The sequence below is a fragment of the Lingula anatina genome, chromosome 6 (genome assembly GCF_051362555.1).
Source record: "Lingula anatina isolate TDL-2025a chromosome 6, LinAna3.0, whole genome shotgun sequence".
NCBI lineage: Eukaryota > Metazoa > Brachiopoda > Lingulata > Lingulida > Lingulidae > Lingula > Lingula anatina.
Window position 1 is genome coordinate 20306978 of NC_141772.1, and position 22497 is coordinate 20329474.

Consider the following 22497-nt stretch of genomic DNA (forward strand, 5'->3'; position numbering starts at 1 on the left):
ATTCATTGCTACAATTAACACTAAAATATTGTGTGGAATTTGAAAAAAAGTATTGCATGAAGTTCAAATGGGCATGCAAGGTCGTAGTTTTACCTTTGTAGTTTTAACTACCGTTTACAGTAAAGTTACGTGCCTTAAACAAAACACCATACTTTATCCATGTTACTTGTGTTGTACTAATGGACTCTCTGACTTGTGAACACTGCCCCAGAAGGTAAGGCGTCGGGGGAAACTCTGCATTTATAAAACTTCTAGCAGAATGGCAAGCAAGACCTGGTGCTTTGTAAGTCAATTTAAAAAAAAAAGACCTCTTGAAAATATTCATGGCATTTATTTTGACAGATATAAATAGCAATGTGAAGATTTATGTTGAACAAGCACAGCTGCACTTTGTATTTTGACAATAAACTTATCATTTCTCAAAGATCCCTATAATCTCCCCCCCCCCTTTTTCCCCCCAATGAAAAAATCCTGACAGAGCACTCTTGAGCCCCCGTCTTGTCAACATTGAAAAAAATATTAGTAAACAGACAAAAAATGTCTTAAATATAGCAACATATTCAACTTTCCTGTTTACATGTCAAATTTTTGCACGTTCCCTTACATACAATATTACTGAATAAACCAATAACTCAATAGGCATAAATGCAGAATATAGATCAAATAACTCTTGGAGCAACTACATCAAAGTTAAGTTAATTTGCACTTTCACATTTTTAAAAATTAATATTAGGTTTACTCAAAAACGGTTTACTTATTTAGCTGTCATGTGCATTTCATAGCAAAATTTTGATATTTTTTCTTAAGTGATTATGATACATTAAATTTTTTTTAACAACTTCAAATGGTGATTCAAAATAGCAGAGTCTATGAAGTTACAGTAATAAATTTTCAAACAACAACTAAATAACTTTAATTCTTTTATGCTTCACAAGATGCCTTCATCACAGAATAGGGCTGTTAGTGTTAACCAGGTTACTATAATAAGCAAAAGATTTAATTGAAAATTCTTCCTTTTGAAATTTGGCAAGGTTTTCGAGAACACCGACATTTAAAAATGTGCATCTCAGGGCCTTACTACTGAGCGTAAATCAAAGCAAACTGAATAGCTAAACTGTATCTCATTTTTAATAAAGTCCACAACTTCTCAGTAAAAGGAGTACCGCAGAGATGATTATGTTTGGAACAAGTTTAGAATACAAGAACAATGAAATATCTGGACAGGACAGAATATCTGTCAGTTTTGCAAGGAGGACCAGTTGTCCATGCTGAAAAACTCCTCTTTTGGGAGAGGAAAAAAGGAGAGTTTATTGGTGTCAATGCTAAGACATGGTAATTACGTCCACAAGATTTCCCTTCGGCTGTGTCATCTCCTCAGGAAAGAACGAGACCAGCGTATCAAACAGCTTGCTTCTACTGGTGAAGTGTTCGTGGACTCCCTGATCTGAAAAGCAGAATGTTCACTCATTTTAGGACATCTTGGATTTGTACGGATACAATTGGCAATGTGTTACACAACACTGATATACCAGAGACATTTAATATCTGTGCACATTCTTCAAATTTACACCTTTTATAAATATTAATTCATATCCAGGTTATTAGCGACGTCAAATAATGGATGTGTTTTTGAATCCATATCCTCCAGTATCTTGTACCAGTGGCTTATATCACAAACTCATAAAATGAAGACCCTCATCTAACTGAAGGTGAGCAAAGATTGTTACCTTGTATCCCCAAACTGTCTGGATCTTCCGTGGGATCTTTGAATAATGTGGAAGCAAGGAGCTGAAACTGAAATTGATTCCAGAAAGTTAAAATTGCTGGACAAAGTAAGAAATACTAACAGATTAAACCATCTTATCAGATGAACGTAATGAAAAAATTTACAATAATGCTTCTTTACAATTAATTGTTGTAATTTCAAATGGCTGCATCTTTTGAGCAAAATAGGAATTATTGAAAATTCAGAAAAGAGAAACTGATGAGAGACTTAATGAGCATTCTGCTGAGAGAAGGTGATCTCTATTCTGTTTTATAATAATAACGAAATCTTGCATTGAAGGAAAGATCAAAGGACAAATGCTCTATTTTGCAAGAACAAATCTGAAATATATAAATAAATTATAAAATCTAATTCTGACAGTGCTTACATCACGGGTCTCCTCTGCGTCACTGTGATCCACTGTCTCGGCCAGCTTGGTCTGCAAAAAGTTGAGGGCGGAAATAGGGTCTGAGCTGGCAATCTCCTGAAACCTGTGCTTTCTGATCAAATACTTGCACCTCCGCAAAAGGTGCTCTTTAGATGGCCTACACAGCTGAAATGTTATCAAATTTCTGATGTAAGTTCATAATATAAGCAAGGTTTGGGAAGTTTATCAGCACAAGAAAAAGACTCACAAAGATTAAAATGATACTATTTACATAGTCTACACAATGTGACTTAATTGGATGCCAGGGATCCCACTGATTTAGCATTATTTTGTAATTATCATTCATTAAGCACAATAAATTGATCTACAAATCGGGAGATCTAAAAATCAAAATAATCAAGAAGGAAACTGAAGTAAAAACTTCTATGCAACTCACCTGTAATGCCCAAAAATCATCTAATCTCATTTTTGGAAGACCTTCTTTGCCTGGATTGCCACCAAACAAATAATGCACCTGATGGTAAAGAGGACAGAATATAAACATACCATCTTCAAGTTCAAAGTTCAAATTAGCCTAGTTTCTCTCATGTGGCTATAAAAACAAATCTAAATCAGTTTATCAATTCTGAGCCATTTTGTAGTCAAAATCAGAAAGTGGCAATTTCTCACCTTTCTGATATGGTCATAAACTAACTGATGAGCAAATCTCGGCACCGGTTCAACATGCTGCATTCTACTCCAGTACTTCTGGTCTAAAGTCTCGTTCTTGTAGATACACGACCACTTCCCCTTGCTGATGTCATACACCCAGAACGAGTTTCGCACATTGTCACGCTTATCTTTGTCCTTGCTTAAACCCTGAAGATGATAACAATAATAATAATAATAATAATAATAATAATAATAATAATAATAATAATAATAATAATGTCAATGTTGCAGGACTGGTATTATTCAAGAAAAATAGCATGAAATGTAAATGAAAAGGACAATATTTACTAGCTACAATAAGCTTCAATAAACAACTAAATTAACCTGCATGCAACTACATTTTATTTCATACTTAACAAAAGTTTCAATCAGGTCACTTAACCCACTATATAGATAAATTAATATAACTTTATTCAAAAACAGTTTGAAAGGAAAAATAATCTCTTCCCAAGTGTCTAGAGCAACTTACAGAGAGGACATGTATTTCATTAAGTTCAGGATCTAATGTAGCCCTTTGTGTAAACCCTGCCGCTGGAACTGAAAATTTAAATTAAATTATAAATTAATTCATTATTTAATAAAAAAAAAACTGACAGGCTGTGTTAAATTTAGGAGAGTTAACTTTAAACAATTACTACATATTTTCTAATTTGGCTATGGAAACCTTATAGAATCAGTTTATTTTTGTTAGTCACAGTTTCAATTAATTTTTAGTTTAAAATTTTTAATGTTGTTAAAAATATTCAAACTAGTCAATGCATTGCACTGACCTTGACCTGACTCAAACAATAAGTCAAGGTCATAGGCTTGTGACCTTGACCTGTCATTACCAACTTACCTTGAGCGCCGTCCTTCCTTGTCCCGTCTGAAATCAGAATAATTTCCCCGGTATCTAGGTTGTATGTAAAAAAATCTGTGAGGTACTCCTTGGCTCTTTGACCAGCAAAGACGTACAGCAGCCTGGACTTCTGGAGAACAACAATAAAATGATCATTTATTTAAACCATTTGGCTGATAACATAAATATCAAGGTTGCATGCTGCAGTTTCTGTAAAATACACCTCAGCTTTTTCCATTAGCACAGACATTCCAACAGCAGTAAACATCTAAAGGACACAGTACTATGTATTTCAACATTTTCATGTTTACATGCTGGAAAGTTTTTTGATACTATGCTAATCAATAAGTCAAATTAAATTTAAATTAATTATTTATGAGTTCCTTTTAATATAAAATGCCAATTATCACTTTCCACCAAGAAAGAATTTCCTAGAAAAAAAAGTATCATCTTTTTACTGTTCTGCAATTCTTGGTCAATTGGGATTGTTTAGTTTACCAACATTGCTTGGCTTAATACATCAAGAGCTATAAACAGCTTATTTTTCAAGAAGCTGTTCATAAGATAATTTGTTTTTAACGTAATGATATGACATTGTACATTGAGCCTATGATATCGAAATGGGTAACATGATTCTAAGTTATTACAAAGGTCCCACATGAATATGGTGGTGTACACAAAGTTAATTTCAAAATAATGAAATTAAATGACTCACAAACTACAACCTTGCAACACAGCCCTTCTTCAGCCTAATTGTATGTATATTTGAAAAAAAAATTGAGACTAAAGTGTTCAAAACTCAGGATCCTATACTCAAGTTCAAAAAGAAAAAAAAAAATTGCCAGGAAAGCAGCACTTACTGGATGAAGCAGCATGGAATGACCAATCCTTGACCTCATCTCTGGACAGTCGTCCTTCAGCTTGCGCCACATGTTAGTTGGCACATGGTAAGCATACAACCCACTGAAGACCTGCTCGTTACTGCGCTCCACTTCTGATGGAGTTCTGTAAACAACAGCATGGTAGTGTTAATTCTTTTCACGTAAAAAGTTTTATTTTAATCCCTTATTTTTCAAATAATAAACATTACCAGTATACAACAGGAGTATACAAGTTCAAAATTTCCTTGTGGAGAAACAGAGCAAACAAGAACGAAAAAAGAAGTTGCAGAGACCACATAATCATTATTATCTAAACAGCTTGAGATATGATATACCTCTTAGTCAGTGACTGAGAAAAGATTTTTGAAACTCACTTAATTTTTTTACTACTTTCTTATTCTTTATAAAGGTCTAAGCAAACAGTATATCTTCAATATAAATAGTAACATTTCTTGAATTTTCCACCTACTTAGAAAGCACTCTGCCACCAAAGACATAGAGGGTCTGTTTTTCAATATCCATGGCCATTTGGTGGTCAAACACAAGCTTTGGACCCCCCATGGAGAAAGTGTCCTCTGTGATCAGTGTCCATTTGCCAGTGTCAATGTCGTAAACATAAAAATCACTCTGAAAATTTGTGCAAATTATGGTTTTATCACATCGAAATTTCATTTAATAAAACCTGTTTCAATTGCACGCTATAACTATTTCAGAGGTGTTTAAATTCATTTACATTTATTTCTCTATTTGAATTTCAGCTTATATCTTACTTTCCTTGAAAAATTGACTCTTTAAGAGCCATTCTTCTTTCTCTCTACTCAAAAATCATAGCTCTATCCACTGGATTTGATGGTTTGAAAATTTCTATTCAAATAACTTTGTTTTTTATGAATCAAGGGAAGGAAGGGAGAGAGAGAGAGATTCCTGCTTACTTTCAGGTTCTCTGGTGTTCTCATGCTGGAGTCCAGGTACCTCCCCAGTGTGTAGATCTGTTTCCTTTCGTGATCTAGACACATTTTATGGCAAGAACGAGCACTGGGACCTCCCTGGAAAAATATTTTGTTTTGGAAAAAACAGTGGTTTAAATACAGCCTTTGCTAAAAACTTAATATAAGACAGCAGACCCTTTGGGGCACCAGGGTCAAAACATATTCTAGCCTTATACAGGAAAAGTGCCCCATTTTTTTCTGAGTCTACTGAAAAATTAGCTATTTGAGTCAGTTTGCTCACATGATGTATGCAGGGACTTGTTGGCCGTAAAACTCTGGCCACACTAAAGCCATTCTCACCTCCTCCAGTGTATTTTTAGACAAACAGGTCCACTCCTGACTAGGAACATTGTAAGCCCAGAAGTCAGAAAGGTCCTGGTTTCCGTCCCAGCCTCCATATAAATAGATGGTATCTGCAAGGAATAAATACTGATCGAGTTAAAGCTGAAGTACAGACTTGAAACTTAAGCATTTTATTTCCCATTTAATTCTCATAATAAGACAGAACAAAAGGAAGCCTTAGGATGGATGAACAAAGGTTTTGACAGACAGATGGATAAACAAAAAATTAATAAAATATTTCAACACTAATAACACAGCTGTATTTACATACTTTGTGCCAAACAAAGCCCAACCATATCCATGTGTTATTAATTCCATACTGACCGACCCCACACTGACCTGTGTGGACATCAATGGCCATCTGGTGACCTCCCCTCATCCCTGGCCTGGTGTCCCTGGTGTCTGCCACATCTGAGAAGATGAGAACATTTGAAACATATTAATTTACATTTCAAAGATTATACATTAAGATGGTACCTATAAAATTAATGCACTTTTAGGTATTATATTTATACAAATTATCATCAACACATCCAGTCCTTCTTCTTATTATTATAATTATATAAATTACAAAATGCAAGGTAAAAATGCCATTTCAGGCCAAGTTCTATTGGGAAAACAGCCCCAGAATCTTTTCCCCACTCACTGTTCACACTGGAGTGATTGGCAGGCTCGATGGCTGTCCACCTGGGTCTGTAGTCTTGCTGGCTGATAAAATGGTTGAACCAGCCCTCTGGAATGGAAACAAAATGATAACTGCACACCTTAAGCCTCATTCATTGAAGGTGACTTGAAAGACACACATAGGAGAGCACATCACAATTTACAACACTCAGTTTCCAAAAAGGTCTTTGAAATATAAAACCGTTTTCTAAATTTTTTTCTGTGACATTATCACTTAAATCAAGTCCAATTTCAAATTGTCCATCACAATAAAATATATATAAAAACTTCACACTTTAATCTAAGAACTACATACTATTTTGTAATAATTTACTTATTTTACATTATCAACAATACTGAGGAATGTGTGGAATATGGCTTTACAGAAATCAATACAGCTATAATCTTTTTCATAATTAAATATATTTTCACAATAATAAGCCTCACCTTCCCCAGCGTTATCTACCAGTTTTTCACAAGCATCAAATTCACCCGAGATCACCAGGGTGTTATGTAGCTCAGTGAGTGCAGGGTGCTCAAGGGCAACCTTGGTCTTCTTCTGAAGTGCTTCATATGCTTCCGTGTAGTGGTGCTGTCGAAAGTGCTTCAGACACAACCTGATAGCTTCCCTTTCCCTGTACTGGAAAAATAAAAACATTCATTTGTTTACCTCAGTGAACTTAAGCATGTTTCGTATAAAAGTTTTTGTAAGTGCTTAAGATACAATCCTACAGCCTTCCTACCCTGTACTGAAAATGAAAATAAACTTCAAAATGATGTATTTATCAATTTTACACCAGCATGGCATATTACAAACATGGGATTTGTTCATCCAGTCAAGTCTATCCCTAAAACCCTTTAGCCTTCTGACACTTGAGACCAACAGGGTCTAAGTATGCCAAAAACAAAAACTGTTATCTAAAACTAAACAAAATTCCCAAGATCATACTTGCCAAGGCTTTTACAGGTATTTGGTAAGGGGCCAGTGTAAAGAAGCTTATTATGTTAAAATACAATAACTGTTGATCAAAACACTTATTAAAAAATGTGAAATGTATTCCTCAAAACATCAAAGTTTAACTCCAATAACTGAGCATTCAACGAGTCTTTCAGAACTTTACAACTACTATAATGTCAGCTAGCCTACTTACTGTATTGTACCAGTTCATACATGGTTTGACAGTGGCAGGGTCGTCTATTCCTGTGAGACTGACGTACCAAATACTGAAGTTGAAGCTGGGCCCCCAAGACTGTATGGGAACTACAGAATTAAATTGAACAATATTTAATAAACTTAAATACAATACCAAGTGCACAGAAATCTTAAAAATGAAAGTGTAAAACTGCAGTATAGTTTTATTCCCTGTCAATTTTTGAGTAATTCTGAAATCCATTGACTAATTCAGAGTCTTTTATTTGAATTTGAACACAGTTCTTAAAAATGCACTGAAAACAATTATTCATTTCAGTTTTATATTGTAATATACAATTTTTAGTTGCATATAATAATACTAATTAACTTTTACATTTTCAATAAATTTAGCATTCCTATTTTAATATCTTTGGGGCAATTTTGGGGATTGCAGAAAATAAATTGACTCCAATACATATTATAACTATGGCTCTTTATCTACATTTATTTTCAAAGCAAATTATGCACTTAAAAATAATAAAAACTTTCAAAAATAATTATATTACTTGCCTATTTTTATATATCTACATGGAAAGTGGTTTCCATCAATTTCATTTCTTAGTGGAAAAATTTCTGACACATGGTCATTCTTCAGCCCACTGAAATTTTTGAAATAAAAATATGAAAGCCAGTAACATCATAACACAAGAGACAATATGGTTTTTGCATCAGTATAAATAATCTAGCAGACCTTTTAAGTTTAATCAGTAGGTCAAAATTCTACTAATTTTGAAAATATTAATGGAAGTAAATAAGCAGAGGTAGCCAATATTTTAACCCTTAGACTACTAAAAACAACCATAATTCATTAATATACCCAAAAGAACTGAAATGACTCTAGCCATTGTTGGACAACCCTGCTCACCTTTCTAATAGTTCTACCATATTTTCATCATTCAAACCACCATAGACTTTGAACTTTTTAAGGTTGCACACATGGGTCTTTTCGTACTTTCCAAATATGACACCTTCTACAATGGCAGGCCTTTCTAGCTTGAGCGTCAAATACTGAAAATAAATCTTAATTTATGTCAATTCTATCAACTCTGATGCAGCAGACTCCCAATAACTTGTCATTTCATGAATAAGATTAACTTCCTTAGTTATTTATTGAAATTTAAATCTTCTTGTGCCAAAGAGTATGGTGATGTTACTACATAGTTAATATTTTTTTTAACAAAGTTATGAACGTATTGATAAAAACTGTTATTTAACAATTTTAAAAACTAGCCACATGTAAATACACTTTTACTGAAAGTAATTCATATAGAAGACTTAGGCATATACATACTGTACAAAAGTTACTGGCCAGAGGTTACCAAACAAACCTTAGTTGGCTTCTTTGAGAGAAAAAAATGCAGAATTTTTTTTTTCAAAAAATCATTATGAAATTTCCTTTTGCCAAAGTTTTTCTCAGGCAAAGTTAATGTTTTTGGCATGTGATAAAAATTTCCTTTGCAAAATTTTTTTTTTCATCTTTTAATTCTAGGAATGCATACTTATCATTCCTTAAGAAATTCCTACCTGTGGTGGGTTGTTTGAGTCTGAAGACCATCTTGAAGACTGGTCGGTGGGGTTATCACAGAGAATGTTTCTGAAAGAAAATAATATTACCTATATGACAGTCTGTGCCTATTTTATCTTGAAACCTAGATCCCATTCCCATAGATTTTAGATCGATCTATCCCTGTGGGGAGTCTCACTAGATTACTGTCAGCTCAGCTGGCTTAAGCGTCTGTCCCTCCTACTAAAAGCTGTAAGGGGGTTATTAACTATGGTGCGCGCACGGCTGACTGCACTTTAGCGTGAACCCCCAGGGAGTTAAGTCGATCTAAATCTTAATCTCTGGATCCATCTAAATCAGAAAAAGAAGCCAGTACATGAACAAACTTGCAGTTTTATCTGCCCATCTTAAAATGTTATACATGCATTTTTACAGGGCTACTGTTAATGCCACAGATTCATATTGTCATTTACAGAAACTGGAAGTCTAAGCTTAATGTTATACTAATTTGCTTTGTACTTTAAACTGACCTGCGGCAAATAATTATTAACAATAGATTAGATGCTTTCTAATAATGCCACTTTATCACTTCCATTCATAGAAAAATATCTAATTCTGAAAGCTTATCAGATTATATCACCCCGGGCCCCAGACAACTCCATGGTGATTTGGCTGACAATATGTGAAAAAAGCACTGAAAATAAAATGCCCCATTTACGTAACATTTTTGGGGGCATTGAAAACTTGGCAACATGTTAGCATTACAAATGTGAGGCAAATGCTGATGTGGCAATCGATCCCATGCTGTAGTAAGAGTTCAAAATTTTATCCTGCATGATCCAAGATATGTTCGCAATGTAAACAATTCGCTGTTTACGACGCAGTATCGGGTGCTTTTGAAAAAGCGCCCAATGTTTATCAAAATAGGATGAACAAATGCTAACTATTTCTGAACCCTGGCCCTTAGTGCAAAACAATTTGGTATGCGTTTTTACTGTTTCGTTTGCCATATTTATCTACATTAAAAACTTACTCTGGCAAATAACTCGAGGAGAAACTTGACCATTTGTACACTGAATATTTCAAAGTCCCACTTTTGGCCGCCATCTTCCAAGACTACCATGAAGTAAATCTATTTCCTTGATTTGATTGGACAATATTTCTTTGGTATTTTGACAAACCAATTATCCTACCTAATCATAAATACTTTCTTTTTTTCTTAATTTGTTATAATGATTGTTATATCAACGGATCAGAAACAATGAATTATTACTTTTCTCATTTGCTGCTCCATCCACATCATTCTGTTTAAATTATATGATGCAGGTAATTACACAGCTGTCAAAATATAATATCTGTGGCTCTTCATTAGCTTCCCATTTACTGCGGTCCTGCACAACCTTTGAACGAAGCCTAGGGAAGCTTACGCTGACTAAAAAGCCGCATAGCTTTGCTTCCGCACTGTTTGCATACGGTTAAAGCAGATTTAACAAAATGCTCTCAGGTACATTTGGTCGCACCGGTGGCCTCAAGATTCCAAGATATGTCGCACAGAATGACCTTACAAAGGTATTTTTCTTACTTTGTCTGGTTTCTGTGGGGGTACATGAAAATCTCCTTGGTCTGTACCTGTAAGGGAAAACGTGAAACGCCTTTAATTAATCTATTTCAGTTACATTTAATTGATGCATAATAAAGTTTTCAATTTATCGCCGACTTTGAGAAATGTATACTGACCCTTGTCAAATCCCTCACATCTGTAACGATTGTCATAAACCAAATCTAATGCTGGAGTGGCAGGAAGGTTAGTTTTATGAATGGATGTTTGGGGTCCATAATGATATTACAGGCTAGGGTAACTGTTAATAGTGAGGTCAGTTTATGGGGCAAATGCCACCTGAACAAACTCTCAGAAATATCTGGTGCCCATGGTTCTTAGTGTGCTACTTTTCCTGGCACACCAGTCATTCTAAAGATGGTTCAATTACTTATTTAAAACAACTTGGCATTATAGAGGGTGGGGGAATAGTTGGCCACTGTGTTTGTGGAGGAAAGTGATTGTGATGAGAATCTCGTATAACCACTGTAAAACCACCATTTTTTTTTCTTTTTTTGGTGCAAATTTTTAATATTCTGTTTAAAATATTACATCAATTAGTATATTATGCAATTTGATAAAGCATGTAAGAGTCATTATCATCATCATAAATATTATTTAATATGTATTTATTTTTCAGGCAGTTTGGAATGTCAACCTGTCTACCTCTGCAAAGCTTAGGTGAGACTAAGTACTAGTAATTTAACAGTTTAAGCTTATCAATTACAGGGATGTTTGTACCTCTTGTGTGACTGTGGTTATTAAGCTTGATAGAAAATGCCAACTAAAATACTGATAGTCAAGACAAATTCAATTATTTGTTTACCGAAGTAGAAGTGTTGCATTGTGAGAAAAACACTGATCCTATTCTGCCAACAGAGCAGTACATTTGTTTGAAGTGAATATTTTTAAACATATGTGAAGTGAATTAGCCACACAATATTTTATAAAGTACTTGTATAATAGAAGGTATGAAGTTGGTAAATTTTTTCCATGCAGCTTAGTAGCAAAGTTTTTTTTTTTTTTTTTGTAGTAAGGAGGTGAAAAGTCTCTCTAATATCAATATTGCTGAAATTTCATTCATTTGAAAACATTTTTTCATATATTTTTTTTATTTGCCCAAATTCATCTTTACCAATTAGAAGCAGCATTGCCCTGGAGTCCGAGTACCTCCACAAAAGCATTCTTCCCACTGACGCCTTTCAAGCCAGCCTGATTCGCCTCCCAATCCCTGCATTAGAGAAGACATGTCAGCGCTACCTCAACTCACAGGAGGCCGTACTGGATCCGGCAGCATTTCAGCGAACCTCTGAGATTGTGAAAAGATTTCAGGAGGTCGAGGGGAAAGGTAATAAAATGGTTGTTTTACACAAGTATTATTTATTTATTTATTTATTTATTTATTTATTTATTTATTTATTTATTTCAGTACTAGGGCATTTTAATCATGACTATGAGCTTACAAATATATATATTTAAAAAATGTGTTATAAAGGAAGTAATGATTATGACTTCAATGTGATAAAAGATACATTATTGATATCATAGTGGTAACAGCCCAGAAAATATGATTACCACTTTATTCTCTCTCAGAAGATACACTGATTTACAAAATGATGTGAAGGAAATGACAATTTTAATGAACACAGTATTGATAGAAAAATCCAATTTGAATGTTAATTTGAATGTCAAAAAATTGTTTATGATTAGGAAGTTTTGAAAAATTTGTTAAAGTTTATTTTTGTTTCAGATCTTCATGAAAAGTTAGTTGCCAAAGACAAAGCCAATAAACACACAAGTTATATATCAGGTGAGACTTCTGCAAATAATTAAATTATGAGATAAAACTCTGTGCAGGTATGATAGGCTAAACTATAGAGGTACTTTAACTTCTCCATCATAGTTCTTGTTTTAAGACAGATTTTTTTTTAAAAAAAGGAAAAGTAATCATGATGTTTTTTGCAATTTTTAAAGAAATTTTAAAACCACAGAAAAGAAACATAAGAGAGAAAACAAAGTAAAAAAACAAGAAAACATTGAAAAAAGTATGCTCAACTATACCTGAACATTTAAATTGATCTTTTAGAGCCTTGGTTTGACATGTACCTGAAGGCGAGAGTCCCCATAGTGCTGAACTTTAACCCCTTCATGACCTTCAATGATGACCCCAAGGAGGGCTACAATCAACAGGTACCACTGGTCCACTGCACTGTGTTGTGCGCTGTAGTCTTCTGTACTGAAATGTTTTGTCTTACATTACATTACATTACATTACAATATACTGCACAATCTTGACATAACATGCACCTAAATGTTATTAATTATGATTTTTTTTAAATTTTGAAAGCATACTTGTGTGGTATTTATCTCCTGGCTTGTAATTCTATTATCTATTAACAGTTGTCGTATTTATAAATTAATTAATTTATTTATTTATTTCCAGTTGATCAGATCCACAAACATGGTTGTGGCCTCCATGATGTTTATGAAGACGCTGAGAGCTGGTTATCTAGATCCAGATGTTTACCACCTTAATCCTAAGAAAAGTGACACTGAGAGTTTTAGGAAAATTATGAAGTGGGTTTCTAATAAATTTTTCTGACTAATTTAATTATTATACTATTTATCTCCATGTTGAATCTGTCAGATTCAGTGGCCTTACAGTGGATTAAAATTGATTAATTCTAAGTTTAGTGTTTTATTTGATGGCAAATACAGTTAAGTAATCATTAGCTTAAAAGTATTTTTACATGGAAATTGAAGTCAGTAATTTGTTAATTGAAGTTTGCAAAATTACTTCTTTTCTTTCTGTGATCAAAAAAGAATAAAAAAGACTGAAATAAGCAGAAAAAAAATATCAGATATAAGGTACAATGCTATCCCTTTATATTTCACATGTCATGTATACTGTAATACATAATTGATCATTTTAGGTATATTCCCAATAAGTTCAGATGGTATGGAGCCTATGCCTATAAAGCTTTTCCCTTGGACATGAGTCAATATCCAAGACTCTTCAACTCCACAAGGATTCCCAGGTAAACTTCTTTTACACAACATCTGTAACAAGAGACTAGTGAAATCCTAAAATTGTGTGGTGTTAGCTTGTCAACAACATCAGCTTAACATCTGAATTAAACCTGCTATCGAAAACAACTATAAGATATAATTTTTTCACACTGTAACAGGTAGTTTTTCGTACTTAATGAGTAATACTGACATCATGAAAATGATTCGTATTTTTTTGTTAAAACTCACATTAATTTTAATTATTCAAATATTTGCTTAGAATTCAATTTGTTATTTTGTATTATTATTATTATTATTCAACTATTTCAGACTAGGCAAAGATGAACTTTTCACAGACACCACAGCCAGACACTTACTAGTCATAAGGAATGGCCACATGTACACATTTGATGTCTTGGACAAAAATGGTAAATAAAGTTCAGCATAGGCAGAGGCACTGCCTGGCTGACTCCTGCATTAAGTAGATAGCAGTAGTGAATGTAGATTATTGTGGGCATTTTAGTGCTGCCAATGGGGGCAAAAAGTGTGTGTGATTTATTTTTTTACTCATAAAAAAAAACATTTATTTTGAACCTAAAATCTAACTTTGTTCAGTAGACTTTACCATGCAAGTTGAATAAAGAATAAAAAGGCTATTAAAAGAATTGATTAAAACAGAAAAATTGCTGAAAACAAATAAATTGTAGAAGTTAAAAAAAATATTGCTTACAACTCTGTCTTTTAACAGTCGTTTATAAAAATTCCATTCTTAAATTTTTGGAAATAGATAAGTCTAGAGGTCCTTTTCAAAATTAGCCAGAGAGGCTATCCTACATAGTGGAAATAAATTCCATTTCCTTAAGTGCAGGAATTGTCACCATATGTGACAAGTCTATCTTAACATCCATTTGTTCATTCATTCATTCATTCATTCATGTATTCATTTATTTGTCATTTGTTCCAGGTATGATAGTGTCACCCACAGAGATCATGTCACACCTGCAGTACATCCTCAGTGACACCCGCCCCCCACCAGACTACCCCCTGGGGTATCTGACAGCAGAGAACAGGGACACTTGGGCTGTGGTCAGGGACAAGTTGTTAGATGCAGGTAAACTGGGTCTGATATATGGTGACAAAAGGTTTTTGTTGTATTTTGTGTAGTGATAGTGAGTTAGGGAGAATTCCCATAAACCTATCGTACTAGCTGGTTTGATCTCACTCTGGGGGGGGGGGGGGGGGTTCTTGCTAAATTGCATTAATTTTCAGCAGTTTTGATGTCTGGCACATCTAGTCAAGCTGCATGGGGTAATTAACGATAATCATTATTTCCCCCTAGTTACTCAAGGGGGCGTGCCAGACAATTAAGCTGATTACACTGAAAGCACTTTAGCGAGAGGCCCTTCAGAGTTAGATTGAACCAGTTAGTACAATTGGTTTATGGGTATGCAGTCTTAAAGTTATAGATTTAAATTGTTTTTTACAAGATTTAACATGTGTTCTACCTGTGAAGTGTCGCTTAAAGACCATTCATCTGAAGGCCTTGATCACAAGGCTGACTACCTGGACAATAATTCCTGTCACAGGCACACACCAAATATTATTAGAATTAAAGCCGAGCCAGGCAAAATGTGCTTAATTGTTCACTGACTGAACTCTGTTTCCTAGACTTTTGTGTCCTGAAGGGTCAGTAGACTAAAAAGTTTAGGACACAGTTTGATTTTCTTAATTTCAAATGGGTGAAAAATTTCAGGTAACACAGAACAGCTGAAAATGGTGGACAGTGCAGTGTTTGCCTTGATTCTAGATGATGACATTCCAAAGGACCCCATTGAAGTCTCTAGGCTGCATCTACATGGGAATGGGGCCAATAGGTAGGAGCACAACTTCAATAGATTTCCCTATATCTCAGGGTTCATGGATTAAACTTGAGATATCTTCTGATGGTTTTATGATATTGTTACAGAAAGATGGACTTAATATGCTCTGAATTGAAACACAATATTTCCTTTAAAAAGATTCTTTTTTCAAAAATAAGGGGATTTATTTTGTCACCTGTAAACTTGTGTAAATATTAATTTTACATGTTAACAGTGCACAAAGAAATTACTTCATTGTTTATGTGTACTGTGACCATATCCATTATTGATTTGTGAGTTCACATGGTTACTTAAAATGTGATCGTTAAATATACTTGCCTCTCCATTTTGATATTTCAGTATTTCATTAACATCCCAAAGAATTCCTTTACTTCAGGTGGTTTGATAAATCCTTCTCCCTTATAATGACAAAGGATGGTAAAACTTGTGTCAATTTTGAGCATGCCTGGGGCGATGGTGTTGCTGTACTAAGATATTTTAATGAAGTATTTAAACTGACAACAGAGAAACCATTTGTGCATCCCGACACACAGCCAGCTAGCGTGGATTCTGCGGCAGCAGTGAAAAAGATAGGTAGGTGCAGAAAAGTTCAAAATGTATTTTAAGATGAAGAGACATTATGTTCAGAACTTAGAAAAAGATAGGAAGACTAACATTTTAATTACATATTACAAAGGGTCTTCTGATTGTACAAAGGTGCATGCCTTAACATGTTGAATTGTGACTTTATGAAATAAATATTCCCACTGGATATGTATTTTTCATTTGTCAATGACACATTTTATTTTGATAGATAATTATTCATAATTTATTTTCTTCTTCAGCAGTACCAAGTTGATTGATTGATTTATGGCTGCTTTTTCTTATTTTTTTCTTTTTCATATTAACACAGCAGTACCAAGTTGGTTGATTGATTTATGAATGAATTAAGAATGTGCTCCTTGCTTGCTGTTTCAGAATTCCACCTAGGTGATAACTTAAAGCAAGCGATCAGTGAGGCTAAGAGCCGGTTTGACCACCTGGTCAACTCTCTGGACCTTGGATTCACCACCACGGAGAAATTTGGGAAAAATTTAATCAAGGAGAAGAAGCTCAGCCCTGATGCTATCATGCAACTCTCATTTCAGGTTTGTGAAGTAGCAGACTGGGGTAAATTTTACCTCTGTTCAAACCCAAAAGTTGCCTAAATCAGGATTAAAATTAGGTTTTTTTTCTTTGTTTAAACTGGAGTACTTTACTTGCCTGTTTACACACAGAAATTGCCCAATTAAAAAGTTTTAACTGTTCAAAGTTTTAACTGTTTTAAAAAATGAAAAGTTTTGAGTGTGGGCATATTAAACCTGGCAATTTGAACTTACATACTCCTGTATCATCTGATTTATTGATTTGAACTAAATTGTAGACTCATCAAAACTTGCCACCTTGTAATTTTGAGCCAGTGGACTACCATTATAAAAGTATCAGAAAAGGAAGTAAACGGATAATTTTGCTCATTAGGTTAAGACCAATTCTTTGGCTATAGTTCTTTTATGCAACTGGCCCTTGATTGCCCAAACCCCAGTATTGAACTACATGTACTAGCTTTAAAATTGGTCAATATCCTTTTACTAAAATGATTTACTTTCCTAATTATAGATGGCCTTCTACAAGCAATATGGCAAGACAGTACCAACATACGAGTCGTGCAGCACAGCCGCGTTTAAGCACGGGCGCACGGAGACGATACGGTCAGCAACCATGGCAACAAAGAAGACTTGTGAGATGTTCGAGAGGACTGGCAACAGGCCAAGTGTCAGCGAGCTGCAGGGAATGCTGAAGGCGTGTTCAGACAAGCACGGACAACTGACCAAGGAGGCAGCCATGGGTAAGGACTGGGTTTGAATGGTGAGAGATGGAGACTGGAGTTAGAGCAGGTGGAAACAGATGTGTTTGTCAAATTTCTGAGTTAGGGAATGTAATTTAGAAAGATAGAGAGAGAAAGACAGATTGGAGTGAGAAATTGTTATATAATAGTATCATTGTATTGGACCAGGTAAAATACTTTGGTGTAATTTAAGTCAGTTAAGAAATGTAGTATAATTATTCAAAAGGAAGAGAGAGAGAGAGAGCATGAAATTTAAAGTTTCTATTTAGTTGGGGACTGTCAGCTAATATATATCTCTGCCTTAAAGGGATAATAACTCTTTGTATGAGATCTATATTTCACAATAAAAACATTGTGAATAACTCATAGAAATATATTCTGTTTTACCACAAAAACGGCAGTTATAGCTATTATTCTGATATCTGAGCTTGTCTTTAGACCACGTGACCTCCATTGATGGCCATAGTCTGTTAAAATCTCTTAAGAGATTTTAACAAAAAATCAAACTTTTTAGAAAAAAAACAGGGACTAACTTTGAATGTAAAAATGGATTCATTAACCATTGGTAAGTATGGGAAAATTGTTGTTTACTCCAGGAAAATTAATTTTTTGGCCGAAACGAAGAGTTATTATCCCTTTAAGCTTGGATACACAAATATATTTACAAAACCTTCAAATTTTATAACCCATAGGTAGTTATAAGTAAGACTCAGACGACAGATAGAGACCATTTTTTACCAAATGAAAAATAGATGTGTGTGCAAGAACAAGCAGTCATCTTGCTTAGAATAAGGAACACTGCTAAAGCCTATTTTACATTTGTAAAAAAGTATTCCATATTGTTATGTCTTTTCAACAAGCACTATTTTAGGTTTTTACCAGCTTTTGTAGGCCACCACTACAGGTGCTAATATTTTGTAATACAATGTAGATACCTTTATAGTGGTAGTAAACAGTGTATGCAAACACTTGTAAATTGTAATCATTTATACTGGTTCATTCAGCATGGCTAAATATCACACCGAGCTTCTTTTTTTAATCACCATAATATTTATATATTTACATGAAATATATTTTGTCATTTATGGCTGAGGAGGAAACTGAAGAAAAACAAATGAGATCAGATAAAACATAACAGATGAAACAATTACAGTAATGAAAACAAAGTCTGTTTTTGTAAAATAAAAATAGTTAAAATAATAAAATAAATAAAAAAGTAAGAAAAAACCATGCTTGACAAGAGTCTTTCTTACTGGCAATTTTTAGTAAGGAGACATGTTTCAAAAACTGTACAAAGTCAAAGATACAGTGATAATTTGAAACAAATATTGAAAAATATTTCATTGGCCAGTTTGAAAGTTATTTATTTTAAGAATTTTAATAGAAAAATGTATTCTTGTTATAAAGAAATTTTTAATGATTTCTGCACAGTTTGGGATTTGCATGTACATTAAAGAAACATTACAAACACTTCCTCAAGAGATATTTCACAATCCATGTATAAATCAGTGTGATTAAATTTCGAGGGGTTAAAGAGGAAGTTGAGCAAGTTTATAAGGAATGAAAGGTGAAAGACTTCTACCACTGCTACCCTGAGTTTCCTGTTTTTATATCAACATGGCTCTGCCATTTCCATTGTCCTCTGAAATTCAGGGTGCCTTTTCACAAACAGAGTGGTAATCATTGGTTGCTGCCAGGGCGACTTCATCATTCATCTCTTAAAAAGATTCAATCTCATTTTTATCTCATTTTTGTCTCATTCAGGCGAGGGTTTTGACAGACATCTCTTTGGGCTAAAACACATAGCAGAAACAGAAGGCATGCCCCTCCCAGAATTGTACACAGACCCTGCCTACTCCTACATCAACCACATCATTCTGTCCACCTCCACACTGAGCAGCCCAGCTGTGCTACTGGGGGGATTTGCTCCCGTTGTACCTGATGGGTTTGGAGTGGGTGAGTACCTTGTTGCCTGGTGTTTTTTAATGGGTTCGGAATGGGTTAGGGATTGCTTATTCAGTTTTTTTTTTTAATTTTGTTGTTCATTTTTATGTTAGGTTATTTATTTGTAATTATGTGATGATTTGTGGTGGGTTATTAAGGGAATTTTTTTTTAAATTGAGTTTCTTTCTGTAGAGTTAGTCTTTTTTTAGACACCTCCTGTAATTTGACAGGTGAGCAGTATGGAAATGGATTTTGATCAATATGATAAATAAATGAATCCCAATTGGTGTATAAGTATAATTACATTATATTATGTTTGTTATATTTTTAGGGTATGGTGTCCAGGATGATTCGCTGGGATGTAATGTGACTTCTTATCCTCCCGCGAGAGATGTACAGGAGTTTCTACGGTGTGTTAAACAAAGTTTTGATGACATATACGAAGTTCTAAATGATAGAGACCCAAAGAAATGAGCTAAAAAACTTAAAACATTGTGGAAAACTTATCAGAAAACATATTTTTTTATTAGATGGCACAAGGATGAAATGAGTCCAATGGAACTCACAGTTATAAAGAAGATTGTCACTGGTTGTACCAGAGGTGGATTTGAACTTTTTTAATAAGAAAGATATTACTAGATTTAACGATGCTAATGTACATTGTATTACTCACCTGATCATTTGTTACACAAGGTTGAGTTTTCACACCTAGAACTTCAGGTCCAGTGCCTGCCAGCTTTTTCATTTTCAAATCTCCATATGTACCTGTCTATTGGACCCTTACTGTCAGCATGCAGCTAATTTCATTGAATTTTACCATACCTCAGATGTACATTCAGTCATCAAGTAATGTGGTTACAAAGATCCTTCTAACATCTGAAATTTGCGCAGTGAACCTCAACCAAATGTCCGTGAAGTTAAAAAATGACAAGGGGCACGTGTGGAAATTTGAAAACAAAAAGTAAATAATAAAAAATAAAAAAAACTGGTCTTAGTCGGGACCAAAACTCAGGCTAGAACTGTAGAACATGGGTAGCTTTTCAATTGTAAGAGTTGGATAATCAAAAGCTTGCTGTTTGAAGCAAGAGAAGCTCTGCAAAGAGGACATCTGGAGGTAAAAACGTGATTTTTATTAACCCTTTACCAGGGCGACAGTTTGATTTTTCACAAGATATTCACAGATATGTCTTTAGATAAATAGACAGTGATTTGGTTCTCTGTCAGTTTTTAAATATTTGTCTATAATATCTACATCCTGGTAGAGGGTAATTTTTATGGAACTTGCACTGGGTTAACTTTTTTTGTGTGAATAAAGTATATTGAAGGTATCATACATTCAAATACTGTAGAATATTTAATGGGTACATTAAATGTATCAGCATTCCAATTTTTCACTTGATTATCATATGAATACATATTTCAACATAGACCAGATGTTGTGTTCACATATGTTTGGATGTATGTTTGCTAGTCTCAGAATATGAAAATACTTCACAGTGTATCGATTTATTTCAACTGGACATTTCTCGTATTAACATATTTTACAGTGTTTGACATTTTAATTGACAGAAGGGTGAAGTATTAGAGGAAAAATGGGAACAAACTTTTTGTGACTCCAGATTTTGTAATATGAAACACCAAATATAGAAACACAAAATATAGATAATTCAAAATTTAGAATTATAAAAATAATTAATACTGTTACAGTTACAGCACAGCATGCAAAACTCTCAGATTTTAGTGTTACTAATAAACATGATGCAATGATATTATGAGCCTCAGTGTAAAATTACATTTTAAGCCTTCTTGGAAAACAGTTACTATTTGACTTCGGCTGTTCATTGTGTTAATAAATCATTCACTTTTTTTATAATATTTTTGTTTCACTCATTAGTCATTATATTTTATATTTCATTCAATTTTAACTGGATTTTTTGTTTCATTTTTGTTCGTTTTCACACCTTGTTTGCAACTGCCACTACTTAAAAATAACAGCAACCACTTAGTTGACCCAAGCTCTTGCCGATTACGTGTAAGATTACACATTAAACATTGAAAACTGCAGCGTCATCCTGGTCCAGATGGGTATTAATATTGTGAAATTTGGCCTCTATTCTGGTTGCTATTTTGGTTACTATTTGCTAAGACCGTTGTACATACTATGGGTACTTGGCCGCAAAAAGTCGTTTTGACCAAACGGTGTTATTATATGGATTATGTGTGGATGGCATTAGTTGAATGATTGATTGCACTTTGTCAGTGTTGATTGCATGGCTATACTTTGAACCCATGCTGACATGAGCGGGTCATCTTGCATTTCGTCTGACAGTGAAAACCAAGGAGTTTCACACAATTCTTTGGTCAAACCTAGGTCCCAGTTTACTGTTTACTGGATCATAAATCATACTAACTATATCTACTATTGAAAGATTAACCCTCTCCCATCGTTCTGAGGCGTAATATTTCGAAACGAAAATATGTGCAACATTCATACAGAAGAAGACTCGATTACTATATTTACGATTTCAAAAAGCGAAAAGCTTGGAAGAAACTGTTCTTTGCAAATCTGAATAAACGAGTCATATTTGTCGAAATTATTGAACCGCTTAACGATATGGAGTACTTGTAAGAGATGGGCAGATACAGCTTCAGTGTTTGATCAGTGTACAATTGGTTTCATAGGTACTTGTACAATGCCATCACCTATGTGATGAAATCACTTCAGTGATTGAATAAATCATTAATATTGAACGCGTGTCGGATGTTCTTCAGTATCTCTATGTAGCGTGTGAAATTAATTGTGCAGTTTCTGTTTGGTTCTCACCGATGCTTTCACTCCTAGAACAAGTCTCAGATTTCTGGTTCAAAACATTGAATATTAGTTAAATTCCTAGAAAAAAAGCTCTGGCGTTTGTTATTATTTGATTTTA

General features: G+C 34.1%; 2 protein-coding genes across 2 annotated transcripts; one reads left to right on the forward strand and one right to left on the reverse strand.

The window, feature by feature from the left end:
* Positions 1-311: 311 nt before the first annotated feature.
* LOC106160132 (muskelin) lies at positions 312-10486 on the reverse strand. The gene is made up of 19 exons (XM_087015334.1): positions 10307-10486; positions 9294-9363; positions 8635-8777; positions 8280-8368; positions 7729-7838; positions 7025-7217; positions 6561-6647; positions 6254-6325; positions 5873-5985; positions 5516-5629; positions 5053-5210; positions 4563-4707; positions 3703-3832; positions 3334-3401; positions 2823-3011; positions 2590-2667; positions 2154-2318; positions 1728-1794; positions 312-1444 (listed from the first exon to the last, which is right to left on the reverse strand). The coding sequence occupies exons 1-19, from the start codon at positions 10378-10380 to the stop codon at positions 1323-1325; spliced, it is 2187 nt and encodes a 728-aa protein (XP_086871460.1). The 5' UTR covers positions 10381-10486; the 3' UTR covers positions 312-1322.
* Positions 10487-11974: 1488 nt separating this feature from the next.
* On the forward strand, positions 11975-21440 carry LOC106160133 (carnitine O-palmitoyltransferase 2, mitochondrial; the record flags this gene model as incomplete). Its single annotated transcript, XM_024076552.2, has 13 exons — positions 11975-12218; positions 12621-12680; positions 12957-13060; positions 13314-13447; positions 13804-13908; positions 14210-14307; positions 14844-14990; positions 15633-15753; positions 16136-16332; positions 16717-16886; positions 17395-17623; positions 19388-19579; positions 19899-21440. Coding segments are annotated over 13 exons (1944 nt in total), but the record flags the coding sequence as incomplete, so codon positions are not given.
* Positions 21441-22497: the final 1057 nt, after the last annotated feature.

Bases quoted from the DNA above. Each gene is read 5' to 3' on its own strand.
- LOC106160132 (XM_087015334.1), bottom strand. From the start codon at position 10,380: ATGGCGGCCAAAAGTGGGACTTTGAAATATTCAGTGTACAAATGGTCA. The intron at 6,326-6,560 runs GTGAGTGGGGAA...TCATCTTCTCAG, and splicing joins CAATCACTCCAGTGTGAACA to ATGTGGCAGACACCAGGGAC. The intron at 1,795-2,153 runs GTAAGCACTGTC...AATCAATTTCAG, and splicing joins ACGCAGAGGAGACCCGTGAT to TTTCAGCTCCTTGCTTCCAC.